Consider the following 18,611-nt stretch of genomic DNA (forward strand, 5'->3'; position numbering starts at 1 on the left):
ACATCTACATGCCAGGAGGACTAGCTTAAGCATTTACCTTCCCCGTATGTGCCTATAAGACAGCAAGTAGGCCACTTTATATAGGCCATACAGTCTACACAGTGCTACTAGAGAGCTTGTGCTGACTGAAGGAGATTAGTATCTCTCACTTATAAGTTATGAAGAGTGGTTCCAAAATGGGTTATAGGGAAGATAAATGGAGATAAAAATAATGATAATCTTATTATAACTGCAGATAATTCTTTACAATTGTGTTTCACACCAGCACAATTTAAACATTGCCCGTGTTTATGTGTTCTCTAGTTTACTGTACACAGGCAGTCATTTTGTTTGATTTAATATTTCACCATATCAGGTTGTATTTTATTAAGCAATTTGTCATATGTAATATAGTTGTACATAAAGAAAGTCATGGGCAGAATGATTAGGAATCACTGTAGAAGCCTGTTGGCTCCTGAAATGGCATTTGGAGGAACTATAAATTGTAGTTTATGGACAGCAATCCATGAGCATTGATACATCATAAAAATTATTTTATGGTTCTATTCATCAAAGAAAATGAACATAATGTCCAAATACAAATCTATTTATGGAAGGAAACATTTTAAGCAAAATTATGGACGATGCCTGTAATACTAAAGGAAATGTATAAACCATTGTAATTTAAGCTGTAAACTGCTTTTCACATGAATATCACTCTCATGCATGCATCTCCCAGAAAAAAAAACATATTATTGACTAATTATATCACCAGAGCTCCCTTGTTTTATAAGATTAGTTTATGTAGTGGCAAGACAGATATGAGCAATACTGGGAACACAGTTTGACCTTTCATTGTCTGTTTATTCCCAAAAAGAGTTGTTGACTAAGAGAGCAGTAACTTGTAGGCCCAGGCAGTTATGGTGATCACAAGGAGCCAACAAAGCCTGCTATTGGATGGCTGGGCAAAGACAGGAATTGCTCGTATTGGATAAAAGGTGGGAGTCTCAGTGACTGATGTAACACTTCCCATCTCCAAATACGGGGTTCTTTGACATGTCATTAGGTCTCTGAATGCTGACCTGGACTTTGTAGTTTGTTTATTCTGCTTTTTATGTTCTGAGGCTCCCTGTTTATAATGATTTTTGTTCCAGCCACAACTGCAAACTCTGAAATTTGTCAAATCCATTTGTGGGAAGTCATCAAATTCAAAGTAAAAGTAAAGCTAATGGAAAAAACCTGTGCAATCTGTATTGTGTTATTGAGTTTAATTGAAAAATATATATATGGAAGAACTTAAGCTCTTCTTGGTTGCCATAGAAACTGCCATAGACAGGGAGCAAATGTGATATTAGGATATATTATGATATTTTTTTTAAAATCACATCTGGCCATCCAGGAAATTACCCATTTTTGCCTTTGACTGAAACCACCATATGTTGTGGAGAAACAAGTTAACAGTTAACCAGCAGTGCTGGTTGTTTGAAGAGCTGTTCCTTTGTGTGCTTCGTTCAAAGTGCTGAGATCGACTAACTGCCGCTGAGTCATACACTGGGTGGATGGGCTGTAGGCGAGCTTGTGGCCTGAGTGCAGATGGAGCTCTTTGCAATCCATTTCATATATAACTTTTCTCTTGAGCAAGGGAGGGGCCCTGGGTGAACGTGGCAGCTAGGTGCGATGGCAGTTGGGGAGCCACGGAGTGCACAGGCAGAGAAAGTATCATTTAAACTCATGACACTCTAGACTTCATGGAAAGCTTATTGATTTTATTAGAAAGAATAAGTCTCCTGTTTCTAGCTGATTCTCTTACATGTTTCAATTGTTGTACCATTATGTTACCTTTTATTAAAGGCATATCATATCCAATATTAAGATATTTATTTAGCTATTAACCGATTGTTCATTTATTAGAATAATTATTTAATAAATGGCAGGGCGGGGCGGGGGGTGTATTAATAGGAAAGTCCACCCCCACCCCCCACCCCCCGCCATTTCCATGAAATAATTACTCTAAATCTATTAATGTAATTAAGCAGAAAGGTAACAGCTGCTAAAGGGTAATCTTAGTTTAATTTCCTATGCTTGCTAACCAGGCTCAACACAAAAACAGGATCAGTATAATTATCAAATAATGGTAACTCGTATTTCTCTCCTGTGAGTCGTTCACCTGCCATCACTGATTAGTCAGTATGATTTATGTCCTCTTTGGAATTGCATTTGGTTATGAGCTCTACATTTAAGGAAACTCATTAATTAATAGTAAAAGTAATGAAAATGAAGATAAAGAGGCTGTGAAGATAAATACATGACCCCTTAAAACCGTAACTTCTTTAATCTTATCTGCTATTAAAATAATCATTAAAAGGAAAGTATTAGGTTTAAAATATGATATTGGAGGGATATAATGTGACCTACTTCTATACGAAGGGAACTTCTTCTGCTTTGTTGCTTATATTTGTCATGTTAATTATCAACCAACGGCTTAAACTCTTGAATGGTAGAACCATATTGAGTCCCAGAGTATGTTCCTGCAAAATGTGCAAACTCCTCTGTGTTTGAAGTGACTCGACGTTTTGCTGGTTTACTCTGCTTCTGACATTTGCTCGTGGTAAAGTTCAGTGGATGCGCTGTGTTGTGTCCTCTGTCCCTGGTTATGGATCAGAAGGCTGACTGTGCCTGTAGACTGTGTCAGCTAACCTGGGCAGGTTTGCTATTTAGTGTGGTCCTTCTGCAAATGTGCAACAGGAAAGTTAAAAAGAGGGTGTAGCACAGTGGCACAGTGGGTAGAACCTCATGCCAAGACGGTCCTGGGTCCTGGCTTTTGTGTGGAGACTGTATGTTCTCCCTGTGTCTGCATGGGTTTCCTCCAGGTACTCCAGTTTTCTCCCACAGTCCAAAGACACATAAATTAGGCTAACTGGAGATGTTCTATTGCCCGTGAGTGAAGGGTGTGTGTGGCCTGCAATGGATTGGCAACCTTTTCAGGTTGTATTCCTGCCTCCTGCCCAATACATGCTGGGATAGGCTCCAGCTCACCCCGCAGCTCTGACCAGGAATAACTGGGTTAGATAATGGATGGGCGGAAAATTAAGAAGACAGCCTGCTTAGTGAATGTCTGCCTTTATTTTTTTTCTGGCAAGGGTGTACAGTCACTGCTTGTCTGGTTTAATATGACTGTTGACATTGTTCCGTGTTTGAATTTTCAGAAATGGGAAATGCTTTCTCTGAACATTTCCACTTTATTGTGCATTTAATCGGTGCTCTTTTCCAAACTGGCCGACACATTACTCCCTCCAAATACAGTACATTATACAGCTGGATATTTTTTATTCACGCAATTCAGGTTGAATGCATTGCTTAAGGGTACAAAAGCAGTGCTCCTGCTAAGAATCAAACCCACAATCTTTCATTCACAAGCCCAGCTCCCTAACCATTAAATTGCAGTGTGACCCTCATAACACCCCTTGCTATTTCAATTGTACACATTATGAGGTGTGGCCAATATTCCCCTGTCTCACGCTGCAGGGTTCACCTGATATTCTAGTAGCTTGCACTAGAGTGTACAGCTGATATTCCCATAGCTCCTGTTACAATGCATAGTCTATATTCCTGTAGCTCGCATTCTTGTCGATATAGATGATATTCTTGTAATTGAATTTACAAGACACAACTAATATTGTCTAAACTCAGGGACGGTTCATTTTCTGTTTGCTGTCAATAGGCTAAATGATGTGTACATCCCAAGGATATATCTGTAGCTCACATTAGAATGCATCACCTGCTACTGCTGTGACCATTGTAAGGCTCCTGCTAGGAAATGTATTGTTTAAGATTTGTTATTTTACATTTGTGAGATTACAGGAACCATCTCCTTGCATATTTAAAATTTAAAAAGACATTTTAACTGCCTGATTTGAACCTGTGTTTTAGTCATTAAATAGCTTTCTTTAACGACCCACTCCTTGACAGGGGAGTAAAGTTTTGTGAAACAAAAATGGGTGAAGCTAACATATACTGTGTGTGACTCACTGATTTCAGTCAAGCCTTTTTTTGCTCAAAATAGCCTAACTTTTTGATTGGTTCAAACAAGTCAATGATTGCCAGGTAATTGTAGCTCCACTCATTACACACTTAATGAAGCCTTACTCTTCTATTACTTGTGGACTGTTTCTTCTTGGTCAACACCTGAGACATACATTACATTTCCAAAAGTATGTGGACACCTGAACATCCCACCCATATGTACTCGTTGAACATCTCATTCCAAAACTATGGGCATTAATATGGAGTTGGACCCCCCTTTGTTACTGTAACAGCCTCCACTCCTCTGGGAAGGCTTTCCAGTAGATTTAGGAATATGGCTGTGGGGATTCGCTTCCATTCAGCCACAAAAGCATTAATGAGGTTGAGCACTGATGTTGGCTGCTAGGCCTGGCTCGCAGTTGGCATTCCAATTCATCCCAAAGGCGTTTGCTGGGGTAGAGGTCAGGGCTCAGTGCAGGCCAGTCAAGTTCCCCACCAAACTCAGCAAACCATTTCTTTATGGACCTAGCTTTGTGCATGGAGTCATTGTCATGGTGAAACAGGAAAGGGCCTTCCCCAAATTGTGGAAGCGTACAATTCTCTAGAATGTCATTGTATGCTGTAGCATTAATGAGGGGCGACATAGCTCAGGAGGTAAGAGCAGTTGTCTGGCAGTCAGAGGGTTGCCGGTTCGATCCCCCGCCCTGGACATGTCGAAGTGTCCCTGATCAAGACACCTAACCCCTAATTGTTCTGGTGAATGCGAGGCATCAATTGTAAAGTGCATTGGATAAAAGCGCTATATAAATGCAGTCCATTTACCATTTAATATTTCCCTTCACTGGAACTAGGGGACCTAGCCCAAATAATGAAAAACGGCCACAGACCATTATTCCCCCTCCACTAAAGTTGGTATTCCATATTCCGCCAAACCCAGATTTCTCTGTCAGACTGCGAGATAGTGAAGTGTGATTCCTCACTCCAGAAAACGCGTTTACACTGCTCCAGAGTCCATTGCTGGTATGCTTTACACCACTCCAGCCAACGCTTGTGCATGGTGATCTTAGGTTTGTGTAAGGCTGCTCAGCCATGGAAACACATTTAATGAAGCTCTTGACAAACAGATCTTGTGCTGATGTTTTTTCCAGAAGCAGTTTGGAACTCTGTAGAGAGTGTTGCAACTGAGGACAGATGATTTTCACGTGCTACACATTTCAGCATTCGGCGGTCCCATTTTGCGAGCTTGTGTGGCCTACCGCTTAGTGGCTGGGCTATTCCTATACGTTTCCACTTCACAATAACAACACTTACAGTTGACTGGGGCAGCTCTAGCAGAGCACGTTTTGACAAACTGACTTGTTGGAAAGATGGCATCCTATGAGAGTGCCACATTGAAAGTCACTGAGCTCTTCTGTATGACCCATTCGACTGCCAATGTTTGTCAGTTGAGATTGCATGACTGTATGCTTTATTTTATGCACCTGTTAGCAACGAGTGTGGCTGAAATAGAAAGAACCACTAATTAGAAGGGGTGTCCACATACTTTTGGAAATGCAGTGTATGTATCACTTTATATTTTTCACCACCATGTCAGTAATACCATTGAATGGTTTCGTCAGTCTTCTGCTCAAATGAGTAACACAACTCAAGGCCCACCCCTTTGGAAATTCCTCATATCTGAAATAATGAGCGGTACTTTGATATCTATTGTTGGTAGCTAAGATATCAAGACATATCATGCCATCTGATGCCAGCCCCTGTCCATGAAAAAATAGACTAATGTGTATATATCCAATGCAGGTGTGGGAAGCAATTGTCTATGATGATGGATGGTGTCATTTCAATGCAAATGAAATCAGGAAGTTGTCTTGAATCTTTGCATTAAAAAAATTATGCAGATGACCAATCTTGAACAGAGTAGGTGATGGCTATCAACTGAAGTCATTTTGGGGTGTGCACTCTTATAGAACCTGGATGCCTACATTTCTGGTGTGTGTGTGTGTGCACATGTGTGTGCGTGCATGTGTACACCTGCATGCATGGGCTGATTTATGTATCCAGCAGTATCCATTTGCATTCTATAAATGGAAAGAAGAAATTATTGAGTGTACAGATGTGCTTATGGTGAGGGTTTTTATATATTGAGGAGGATCTGTGGGCAATACTGTATTTACTAGGTCAGTGTACATCCATTAAAGAAGAGAAGGATGGGTGTCCTGTTGGGCTCTGCTAGAAGGACAAGCTCTGACTCCAGTGCTATCTGCCCTGATAACAGCATCCTTTTGTCTGTGCTGGGGAACTCCTTCATAAAGAAGGGAAGGGCTTCAGTGACCGCTTATCTCTCCTTTGCTTCAAAACCGTTGGCTCATTTACCCCGCAAACTTTTATTTATCTTTTATTTTTTTGACATCTTTTTTGTGTGTGTATGACATAAGTAAAACTAAACTCACACTTGTCAGTTCGGTCTCAGGAACGAGTGATGTAAACAGAAAATGCAAGGTCTGCAAATCGAAATGCTGTGAGTTGTGGGTCAGTGAAAATATCCGGAATACGAAATCAAATAACCGCGAGAAGACCCACGCAGAGGTTAATCGAATTTTCATTTAGCTTACTGCCTAATTTTCTCTATAGAGAAACGGGGCTTTATTGCTAAATCGGTAGGAACGATATTATGCAAGGCCATCATTCAGTGCAACATACGTTTCAGAACGTATAGCCTATAACCGTCAGAATGGCATTAGTTAACAACAGGCGGGCAATATACTCGGCGAAAGATACCATTAAGATTCAGAATATGATCTTTGCATTAGAAGAATAAGACTGTAGCCTGCATCGCTTTTGCACTAAGCGCTCCGGTGTATTCTGGTCAAGTGCTGGGAGTTGCATTGCAGGGGTGGGTCTTCTGCAGTCGGGAGGAGCGCTCCAAGAGAGATGCTTTTAGCAGCGGGTTTACCAGGACTTCGCGTCGCATGCAGCTCAATGGTGAAACGCTGGCTACGTGTCGTTTTGTAACACAGTCCGCACAATTTGCTCATCAGGGAAGCAGGCTACATGCGCGAATAGCAAAGATAAGCCTCTTCAATCGGGTGCTTGGAGAGAGAAGTGGAACACCATCTCCCGCGGAACGCCGGGCACCTGTGCCGTTTAATGGGGAGCCGTAAATGAACTGAAAGGGGTTTCTGGTGGAGTTTCTCCCCTTTCCTTCACTGCGCCAAACGTAAACTCCAGTTAGGTAAGTGCAATATAGCCTAGTATCTGCCTCAGCTACATCTGCGTCGGTTTCCTTGTCATGTTTGCCCTGATGTAAGTGTTAGCCTATGTTCTTTGCCGCCGGTGCAAGAAAATCTGCTCGTTTATGAGGACTTTGTCTAATGTTGCAGTGGCTCGTTTGCATCTTCCGTCGTCAGACATACACCGTGAAGTGGGCTGATTTTGAATGTAAAGCGATTAACTTGTGTGGAGAATCACGTCTTTGTGTGCATGCTAATTAAAGGATTAAACCCAGTCTTTAGATTACCTCTAGTGCCGCGGTTCACTTGGCAACAGTCGCCTGCAAGATTGATTCGCAGTACACTACATTATAGCAACTTGGTCGTTGAATATGCTTTTAAAGTGTATAAAAAGTTCATCAATATTCTGTATGCAACATTTATGCTGGGTGCTGTAGAATAATTTATTTAGTTGTCAATGCATACTGTAAATGTGTGATTTGAATTTGTGGCCGAATGCAATAAACTGTAATCTTTTTTTTTTTTTAAAAAGGGGGGGGGGGGGGATGCTGGTAATCGAATGAAATCGCGTTATCAGCACGTTGGCAGCATTCGGGACTGATCAATTGGCGGTCCACTGGAGCTGTTCCTTCAGCACCACCTCCACTAGTTTGTTTTCGTCCCGTCACATTTTTTTTTATTTATGAAGAATGGAAAGTTTTGTTATTGTCCTAATTGTATATACATTATACATTTTAATTTTATGTGGGGATTGTGTTCCTGACCCTTGCCCTATTACTTAAACAACTACTTAAATTTTGACCTCGCAAAACGCCTTCACTGTAGTTTTTGGTCTCTATTAAAAGCAGCTCGCGGTTAGAAAAAGCAATGTAATAGAATTCTTGTGAAATAGGCCTTCTTCCTAGCAGGCCTAGAAGAGACGTATTTAATATATTGGCACCAGCATTGGTATCTGTGTTTTAACCTCTAAATAGCCTACAGAGCAAAATGGGCGCAGTGCTGTATATTAAGACAGTGTTACTGTACATAGGCTATCTCTACTTCGTTCACAAGACCAGTGTGCTCTCACACACAGTAGAAGTGTAATAATGGTGTCCTGTTGTGATCCTCCCCCATGATCATCGCTCTGTGTACACAGCCTAGCTCTCTCTCTCTCTCTCTCTCTCTCCTGCTTAGCAGTCAGCTAAGAGGGCCTTCAGGAATACTCCAGTCAGTCATGTCGTTTATCCAACACCGACACGATGCCTCCAGCTGTATCAAACGTGCACGTGCCTGGCGCTCAGTCCTTGACGAAAGGAACAGTGGGTTTGGATTCCATTCTGAAATCACCCCAGGAAGCAATATTGTTACATTAATAGCGGCCTGTGGAGTCAGGCAGTCTTATAACAAAGAAGGATTTTTAATTCAGTACCCTGGCCAATTTATAATGGAATGGCTAAAGAAATTCGTGCATTGCTGGCAAGATCTCCAATTTAATCTTGATTGATTGCATCAGAGTACACTTGATTGAGAGGGAGCAAAAGAGTTCTCATCTGATTTTCTGATTTAGTCATAATCTAAACAGTGTGCCCAGCCAACACCCCCCACCACCACCACTCCTGTGCATATTTGTTTAGCAGGGTGTTTTTTTTTTTTTTTTTTTTTGGGGGGGGGGGGGGGAGGCAATAAAAATGTCAGGTTCTGAAAGAAATGAGAAGCGACTTTGGCGGTATTTGCCGCGCGCAGCGTTCTCTGACGGCGCGGCAGTGATGCAGTTAATTTTATTATGACTCATTGCTCGAGATTAAAAGCAAAGTTGATTTATTACTTCTCCCAATCCTTACTCCTACGGAAGGACAAGCTGACAGTGCACACTTGCCTCCCTTCCTTGTGGCGCTGCATCCATTATTATTGATCAGCGGTGTTTTAGTATAGTACGGCCAATAAAGGGAAGTACACATTTTAATTTTTCTCAGTCTTAATGTAAAACGTTTGCCGCTTTAACGGAGAAGTACATGGCCGCAGTCACAGCAGTGCAGAATTCCCCCTCTCAGCGTTCCTGTTACGGCGCCAAGGCGTACGCCACGGAACAGACGGGCGCCGTGCGTTACCATGGAAGATCTGTCCTGTGCTTGTGTTTCGTGCTGTTTTTTCCTCGCTGCATGAAAATGTTCTAAAAATGTTACATTATTAAATATCTCACGCGGTGGCATGGGCTTTCTGTGCGGCAAGTTTTGAGTTTCGTGCTCTCCCACAGGGTCAGCACCGTCTCTTTAGTCAGGTGAGACTCTAGATCCCACGTTCCCCCAAAACCCCGCTCCAGTCTTCCTGTTACCACGGGGAACTAAAAATCAATCGACGATTTTAACCACTTACTGAATCACAATCTGAATAGTGTTAACCGTGTTCAAAAGCACACTCTAAAATAGTATTCCCATTAATCATGCCAAAGGTACAATTAAAATATATTTTTTATTATATTCATCCAGAATAATCAAAAACATTAAGCTTAAGATTAAGTTTAGCGAACACATTTTAAAAATGGGAATATAATCGAAATACTAATCAAACACAAGGAATTAAATTCAAATGTCTGGTAGTAATAACTGCAGCCAGAGTTAATAGGGTGAATAAAACAATAATGTTTCATTTTCAAATTTATTTTACATGAAATCCAAAATTTCCACCACCAATCATTTCAATTAATATAGGAAATATATGTACAGCAATATAGTTCTGTGTATTCTTTGACTGTAATATTTATATTGTTATATATGATTTAACACTGATTTAGAACACAATGGATTCCTTCTGCCAGAGCTGTGTCCGTTTCTTGATACCTGGGGTTAAATGGCTGAGCCAAAATGTACATTCAAATGCATCCATTCTGCAGATAGTGCTGTGGCCAAATATATTAATTCACCAGCCTATTGATACACACTTCTATAGATTGTCTTTTTCATCAGCTAGTGTAATACCTTGCGCTATAATGGAGCCAGTCAATATGCTAATTTACAAAGATGAATTCCCTAATACCTCCCTGCTGCTGCTTAGCTGAACTTCGACCTCTGACACCTGACCAGTCAGTGGAGGGTGGGCTGCTCTTACCCGGCTTCCTCTCAGTTCGTTCACATGAGGAAACTTTTTCTCACCACTGTCTGAGTGTTTATTTTTTCTTTCCACTTAGAGTTTTTTTTTAACCTCACTTGTTTTTTTCAGGCCTCATCTTTCCTAGTTTTCCAGTCTTTCTGTTAAGCTTCTTTGTGACAGTGTAAAAAGCTCTGAACAAATTAAATTGAATTGAATTGAATTGAGATTGTTCATTCACTTTAATTGGTTAAAGAGGCGGGGGGGGGGGGGGGGGGGGGTTGGTTCAAAATGGCTGCCATACATCACTGGATGGCTGCTACATTGAGAAGGTTGAGGTGAGTCATCCAGTTGTCCCTCAGTGCCCCCCCTCCTCCCCCTGCCCTTCAGTTTAAAGCATGAAATCTTTTACATCCATGAAATGCGCTATATAAATGCAATCCTTAATGAATTTTATGTGCTGGATGTTCACATACAGGCTTTGTGCACATTGACACATTACTGGCCTAATGTTGTGCTTAATAAAGCAGGCATTGAAAGGGACTGCCTTTGTGCTGCTTTTAGAATTTTCCATTCCATTTGAAAGAAAAGAAAATGGAAGATTAAAACATGATGGAATGTTGTTGTCTCCGTGTTGTGATCCCCTTTTCCCACGGCTTGTTTGTCTGTTTCTTGATGAAATGATGGAGTGTGGAGATCAGAGAGAGACATCTTCACCCACACACTGACGGATTAGTCTTTTCTGGGGGTGGAACTTTTCTCCCCCGGTCCCTTCTGCCCCTGGTGCCCAGGCTGTGCTGCACTGCACTGATCCAGATGCTTTAATTGGGCCACCCTGCCTTCCCTTCACAAAATTCCGCTCACAATTTAATCTTTCATGCATTTTGCTCCCCGGGTGTAATTAGTGTTAAAATGCTCCAGTTTCTCTGTGCTTCCCTGCATCTCTGGTGCTGCAGGTAGCACACACACTCCAGCTGCCTTGGAGAGAGAGAAGAAAACAAGACGGAGGGAGGGTGGGTATGGAGACAGGAGGATTGTATGACTCATATGGAAACTATCCAATCAGACTCTCTTTGCTGGGTTATTGGGCTTTTTATAAATATCTAAAGCATCTCATTGTTTTACAGGACCATATATATATATATATATATATATATATATATATATATATATATATATATATATATATATATATGATTACTAACGCCAAGCTGTGAGTTTCCATTTCCTACTGCAATTAATTACTCCTAACTAGCAATTCCCTAATGGCTGTTTTATTTTGGCAGGCAGCCACACGATGTCCTCAGCTCAGGGCAGGGATATATCAGACTACCATTTGAGCGGTGAGTGTGCGGATGCCCCCCCAACAGCACTACAGACGAGACAAGCCCATACACCGTCATTACCCATTGATGGCCGGCTCGTCAGATTACAACTAGTGGGCCATTGACTGATTAGACTACAGGGCATGTCTATGCCATTTTCAACTTATCATCATGAAAAGACTGTGCTTCCAGTTTTTATTTATTTATTTTATTTTATTTTATTTTATTTTATTTTATTTTATTTTATTTTATTTTATTATTTTATTTTATTTTATTTTATTTTATTTTATTTTATTTTATTTTTATTTCTTGGAGGAGGGGGGGGGGTTCCTTTGATAAATTTTGGAGGACACACTGCAACGTACCAGATGCCATCAAGCCATGTTTCTACAGTGTATTTATGATGTGAGTTTAGCTAGGAGCCATGTCTTTGCCATTTACTTAAACATACCCAGCATATAGTCAACATTTAATACAACATTTTGCCATTATATGATTATTAAGCCAGTGCACAGTATACAACATTACATCATGTGATATAGCATCTCCAAAAAGAATCAATGATGCCTTTATAAAAAATAATAAGCAGCAATGTGGACATTTGTAAAGGACTTGTTATGAAATAATACATTTAACGTTACCTACCATGTGTTAAAAATGGTATGTAGAATAGGGATACCTTTCTGTTAAGTTTGCTGTAGAGCCGTTTTGGTTCTCCCTCTAGTGGTGCGGGACCCGCCTGCCTGGGAGGTTGGGGTGTACATCGCCGGGTTCCTGACACTTTTAGGGGTAGTGGGGATCAACCTGTGGAAGCTGTGGAAGTCTGGGGCCTTCCCCGCACCCTCTCCATTCCCCAACTACGACTACCGCTACCTGCAGCAGAAGTATGGCACCTCCTACTCAGAAGTGAGGCAAAAGGTAAAAAATTAAGGCTTTTTTGAATGAATGTAAATTGAAAGGACACTCAGCTGGACAGAAGAGCAGAGCTTATGTGCTGATGAATCTCTTTCCTGTTTTGTTGCATATCGGGGTTTTTAATGCATGAAACCACTTACCGTAGCACTTTTGGGAGGGGGAGAGGTGGGATGGGCTTCCTCATACCCACACCTTCCCACAGCGAACCTTGTTCTTATCGAGTCTTACCTCAAAAGGCCCGATGTCCATGTATGTTTTATTTTAGCCCAGCACTATGACACCTGACTCAACTTATTAACTAATCATGGCATTCAATCAAGAACTTGATAAGAGGAATCGGGTGTCTTCATGCCAGACTGAAACAAAAACCGGCACCTACATCAACCCTTTTCAGATAAGATTGCATGCCCCTGTTCTGGATTGTGGGCAACATGCCCCCCATCCCTGAAAGGTTCTGTTAAAATCTAATAACACCTCTGATGGCCAAAGGGCCGTCTTACACATGGTTTAAACAAGATGACTGTTGCCAATGTTTTTTGTTATGTAGAGGGTTGTGGCCTCCAACCACCGGAGGGTGTCGTCTGTAAGCCGGAAGCCCAGCTTGCAACTGGGGGACACCCCGGATGGTCTTCGCGAGCTGGGGACCCTGGAGCTGATGAACAGGGACCTGGACCCCACGGGCGCCCTGCAGCTGAACCGGTCCGTGTCCACAGACTCGCTGAGCTCCATTTCCTCTATCGCCAACAACTTCGGCCACGACTTCACCGTGGGGCAGCTGGAGGTGACGCTGGAGTACGAGGCGCGCTCCAGCGTGCTCTTCATCTCCCTCCTGCAGGGGAAGGACCTCCTGGAGAGGGAGGAGGGGGACTTCCCCGGCTGCTTCATCCGCGTGACGCTGCTCCCCGAAGAATTCAACGTGGGCGTGTCTAGGGTGAGGCCGCCAGAGCCCACAGCTGCTCGCACGGCGTGCTTAATGCACCGACTGACACTGTTATCACAGGGCTTAATGTGCCGATCACCGCTCTCAATGCAGATTTAATGTGCCAATTACAGCTCTCGTCTCAGGTCAAACGCATCAATTTACGTTGTCATTGCTGGTATGAGTGTGACCACAGTGTTCTTGTGGGCTAAATGATTTGATTGCTGTTCTCCTTGCAGACTAAATGCGATGATCGCTGCTCTCTTTGTAGGCTAAATGTGGTGATTGCTGCTCTTATTTTAGGCCGTGTCCAATTTGCAGCTCACATTGAAGGCTTAATAATAGTGACCTGGATATGAGACAAAAAGAAAACAAAAAGCACTGCAAAGACAGAGCAAAAAAAAAAAAAAAAAACATTACTCAGATTAACACAGAGGAAAAAAGTGTAACAAGAGTGTATGTAGAAAGTCTTTCAGCCTCACTTTAAAAGGAGCTACGGACAGTTACGACTGGTTAATTTCAGATTTGAGTCCTGTCACAATATTCACTTTCTAAAATCTATAGTTTTATTAATGATCTCATAGTTATTCAAGCAAAAGGAGGTCACTGAGTGCAGTTTAAAGCTGCTCCAGTCTGTTTTTGATGAGTAATGTGGAGAACTGCCTTCAGAGAAATGCTGACCCACTCTGGAACTCTGTGACAGCCGGCTGCAGCCATGCGTAGTATTATTTTCTGCCAGTCGCTCCCAGACATTTCTACTTGAAATTAAAAAAAAAAAATGAAAACACATATTGGCAATTACAGGGGGGTTGGTGCATGGAATTCTGAATGGTTTCCATGTTGTGGTGTTATGCCCCCCACCCCCTCCCTACAGGTCCAGACGAACGCGTTCACGGTGCTGTTTGATGAGCGGTTCTCCGTGCCCTTGGACCCAGCAGCCTTAGAGGAGGGCAGTCTGCGCTTTGTGGCATTTGGCATCGACTCGGACGAGAGGAACATCAGTGCTGGGACAGCTGAGCTGAAGCTGTCCGACCTGGACCTCACCATCAGACCTTTCAATGCCTGGCTTTACCTGCAGGACTTGAACAAGGTACATACGCACACACACACTCCCAATGACCTCTACAGGGGACAGGAGCAGGCCATTAGTTTGGCCCTTCCTGACAGATGTTAGCATGGGTCTTCCGGGAAAGATGTTAGCATGGCTCTTCTTGACGGATGTTAGCGTGAGTATTCCTGACAGATGTTGGAGTGGGTCTTCCTTACAGATGTTAGCATGGGTATTCCTGACAGATGTTAATGTGAGTCTTCCAGACAGATGTTGACTTAGCCCTTCTTGACATATGCTAATTTGTTAGCTTAGCTCATTATGGTTCCATTGCTCCCCTCCTCCAATCACTTCTAAGAGCCTTGAGGGCTTTCTGATGAAATTATGTGGATCTTTTTTTAATCTGTTATTGTTAATATGCCTTCCATCAATATGATGCAGGGTGATTTTAGAGGTCAGTCCGAGGGATGAGGTGTTCCCTTCAAAGACAATAAAAATGTTCATTGGTGATCACATTCTGGAACGACCAAACAAATGTCCCTAATGACCGCCTGGTCCTTGTTCTCCTGAAGGCCGTGGATGCTGTTGGGGAGATCCTTCTGTCACTTAGTTACCTACCCACAGCCGAACGCCTCACTGTGGTTGTGGCCAAAGCAAAGAACCTGGTGTGGACCAATGGCAAGACCACAGCAGGTGAGGACCCACATCTGCCTGGGAAAACATTTGTTTCCATGACCTTTTCCTGTTTTTTCCTGCAAATTGTTTCATGTAATTTTGAGTATATAGCGGCATGCCATTCTCTTCAAAGTGCTTGATACATTCTCTGTGTACTTCTAAGCTTTGAGGAGATTGTGAGAACATGTATGAGTAACTGTGGGTGGGACTGTAGCATCTTGCATTAAATGAGATGGAGTGCCAGAATGTCAGCTTTCTGTGAGCTGGGAATCTGAAAAATGTGAGCCCTTTGGTCAGTTGGACAGAGCTGTTGGCTCATTTCTTTTGTCCCAACACAAAGAAAGGGAATGTCCTTCAGTAATAAAGGACAAAATACTGATTTTTTTCTTTCTGGCAATACAGATCCATTTGTCAAAGTATACCTCCTCCAGGATGGCAGGAAGATCAGTAAGAAAAAGACCTCGATGAAGAGAGATGACCCGAACCCCATTTTTAACGAAGCTATGATTTTCTCTGTGCCAGCCATCGTCCTGCAGGTGACTCACTGGGCTGTGTGTGTGTGTGTGTGTGTGTGTGCACGTGTATGTGTGTGTGTGTGTGTGCATACGAAAAATATACATCTGATCCTGAAGGATTTCTGTAAGTGAAAATGTAACAGAGAGAATGTGTTTGGCTGGATGCACTAAGCATTTATACAGTTGCCCTTTAAGGAGAAATTAAGGTTAAGTTAAGGTCCATCTAAACCACTTGTTGTTGTTACACACATTCCCTGTGACGCAGCATCAAAGCCTGACCATGCCTGTACCAGGTGTTACCAGGGATCTCATGGCTTGACACATACAGTAATTGGCCACAGTGTCAGCAGCGCCACCTCTGGTCACTCAGCTGCATGCGGTTTGCCTGAACCAGCTGCACAGAATTTGCAGTCCAGCTGCATGGGTCAGCTGGTGGACTGCAGAAGTGAAAAGGAAGGAAACAGTGGCTTGTGACTCACACTCTTTTGCTGACAGGTGTGCTTGTCTTTGGCCTCCTGCGCTGGCACAGGGGCTCCCAAACTGCACAAACTGAATGAATGGAGAAAATTGTTTCAGAAATAGTTGCCAGAGGATTGCTGAAACTATTTTATGGACTTTGCACTGAAGGATTAAAAATTAATTACACTCTACAGCTATATTGTATACTGTAGGTTATGAACCTGCCAAGATAAGCAACTGATTGCTTATCTAATCTTTTAAATATTGACCACTATTTTATTTGCTCTGAGAGGATTTTTCTGTGTTTATAACTATAATCAGATATAAAATGTTGACTGCCAGATAATCGGCTGAAGTGTCATTGCCCAACAAAGAAGGGTTACAGTCAGTGAGGCTGTCCCTGTCTCATTTTATACAGAGTTGGGTGTCACTACAAAACGCCCCTATGAATACAACAGAATATTCCAAATTAAGACAGTTTGGCCATTAGGTGGCTTTTCCTATTTAGAGCCTCCCAATTGCTCTTCTTGTGGTATTGAATCTGGACCTTGCTGGTGGACGGTCACAAAAAAAACTTTCTGACACCTGTCTTTGCCACCCCCAGGAGCTCTCCCTGCGGATCACTGTGGCAGAGTGCACTGACGACGGCCGGGGGGATAACGTGGGTCACGTGATCATCGGTCCTGAGGCCAGCGGCATGGGCATTACCCACTGGAACCAGATGATGGCAACTCTGAGGAAGCCGGTCTCTATGTGGCACCCGCTGCGTCGAAACTAGCCCAGCCCACATCTCCCTGTCCCCTTCCCCATAGTCACAGTTATCTCTGCATGGTGCCTATTGTCTTACTAGTATACGTCGAGGGATTTGAGAGAGAAGATATGGAGTAAAAGAGCTTATTTTTTCAGGAAACTGCTCTTTGTGTCTTTTGAAACCCATTGTACAGTATGTGTATGGTGTTATTAAGAAACAAAAAGAGTATAAATATATAGGCAAAGGTCCGAAATGAGTTTTATATCAGATCTTTAAACGTATATTGTAGAAATTTAGGTACAGTAGCTTTTGGTATGAGCGTGTCTTTGACTGGGAACATGTCTGATGTCCTGGGCTAATTAAAAATCCAGGTTCTCTTATCCAGGTTTATAAATCTATACTTCAGGCTGGCCAAATCTCCACAAACACCCTCAAAGCATGTGTAATATACATGATTATGCTCTGAGTAATATTACATGATACATCATGTTGTAAGAAGTGTCAGTGATTTTTTTTTCTTTGTCAGAAATACCCATACTGAGCAAATGAACATTCTTGGTTTTCCCTTACCACTAGACAATATTTATTTATTTATTTATTCATTCATTCTTTCTTTCTTCCCTTCATTCATTTACACATCTTTTTGTGAATTGCTCATGTAAAGTTACTTAAACTCATTACGTATGACACCAGTTTTATTTTTATGTGCTATTCATTTTTTATGATCAAACTATTTATGCCCGGAGTAATTATTCTCAAAGTGCACTAGGAAATCTAGCCTTGGATTGTCTTTCTGCTGGAAGGGGTTTTTCCATTTAGAGCCATGACTGACACCAATTTCCATGCTGCCAAATTTAATTCATTGACTGAAGAACCTTAAAATAAAATCTTAAGATGTGGGAGTGTTAGGCTGTTTTACACAAGTAAACCTCTTGAATGTCCCTCGAATTAAAAATCACTACACACTACATGGGCAGGCAATAATATGTTTTATTTTTGTTATAGAACAATGTGAATTCATGTCTTAAAACATTGTCTATTTGATTTCTGCCTCCACTGACACTTTTACCACCCAAAGTGTCTTCATACCCATAACCCGGCGTCAGGAAAACTGCATTGTTTGCATTTTGGTATCACTTTGCAAATGTAGCAAGCAACGTATCTGCAATATTCACTGAGGAAAGAAAATTATTTCATTGCACATTAGAAAAACACCATAGGGTTCACATATCATATGAATCGCATTAGCCTACTAACCGAGTAAACGTTGATTATCGTATTTATTCTGCGTTCTGACCCAGTTAAGTGCTGTACCCGAAACACAGCTACAGTTAAATCATGCTGCGGCATTTATACGGATACACCAGTGCATCAACGTTTTAGATTTTATTGTGACTTACTATGTGTTATTCTGTGCCAAATCTACCGTTATTGAAGCAATATTTTCATTTTCAGTGTGCATTTACACATTTTTGTGACTGAGAACTAAAACCAATTTTACAATGCATGATATTTTACAGATCTTTGAAATTGATGTGCCACCACGAAAAAATAAGTCTTGTGTTCAAACATTGTTTTAAATAAAAAATAATGCTATATGACAGATTTGTCTCAGTGTGGTGTTATTAGCTCAATAGAACATGCTATCTAGTGATGAAACTGCATTTTTCCTCCAGACTTCAGCGTGAAAGTAGGTCAGTTTATCG

At 41.8% G+C, this 18,611-nt stretch overlaps 1 protein-coding gene across 1 annotated transcript; it reads left to right on the top strand.

Annotated features, from left to right (window-relative positions):
* The first annotated feature begins 6,299 nt into the window (after nucleotides 1–6,299).
* Nucleotides 6,300–18,508, top strand: syt12 (synaptotagmin XII). The gene is made up of 8 exons (XM_035394932.1): nucleotides 6,300–7,234; nucleotides 11,585–11,641; nucleotides 12,348–12,541; nucleotides 13,086–13,469; nucleotides 14,332–14,547; nucleotides 15,078–15,198; nucleotides 15,583–15,716; nucleotides 16,759–18,508. Exons 2-8 carry the CDS (start codon nucleotides 11,596–11,598, stop codon nucleotides 16,930–16,932), a joined length of 1,269 nt encoding a protein of 422 aa, XP_035250823.1. The 5' UTR covers nucleotides 6,300–7,234; nucleotides 11,585–11,595; the 3' UTR covers nucleotides 16,933–18,508.
* Nucleotides 18,509–18,611: the final 103 nt, after the last annotated feature.

Source organism: Anguilla anguilla, chromosome 16 (genome assembly GCF_013347855.1).
Source record: "Anguilla anguilla isolate fAngAng1 chromosome 16, fAngAng1.pri, whole genome shotgun sequence".
NCBI classification, from domain to species: Eukaryota; Metazoa; Chordata; class Actinopteri; order Anguilliformes; family Anguillidae; genus Anguilla; species Anguilla anguilla.

Coding starts and splice junctions, on each gene's coding strand:
- syt12 (XM_035394932.1), top strand. CDS start 11,596: ATGTCCTCAGCTCAGGGCAGGGATATATCAGACTACCATTTGAGCG. Junction 11,642..12,347: donor ATCAGACTACCATTTGAGCG/GTGAGTGTGCGG, acceptor TTCTCCCTCTAG/TGGTGCGGGACCCGCCTGCC. Junction 12,542..13,085: donor ACTCAGAAGTGAGGCAAAAG/GTAAAAAATTAA, acceptor TTTGTTATGTAG/AGGGTTGTGGCCTCCAACCA.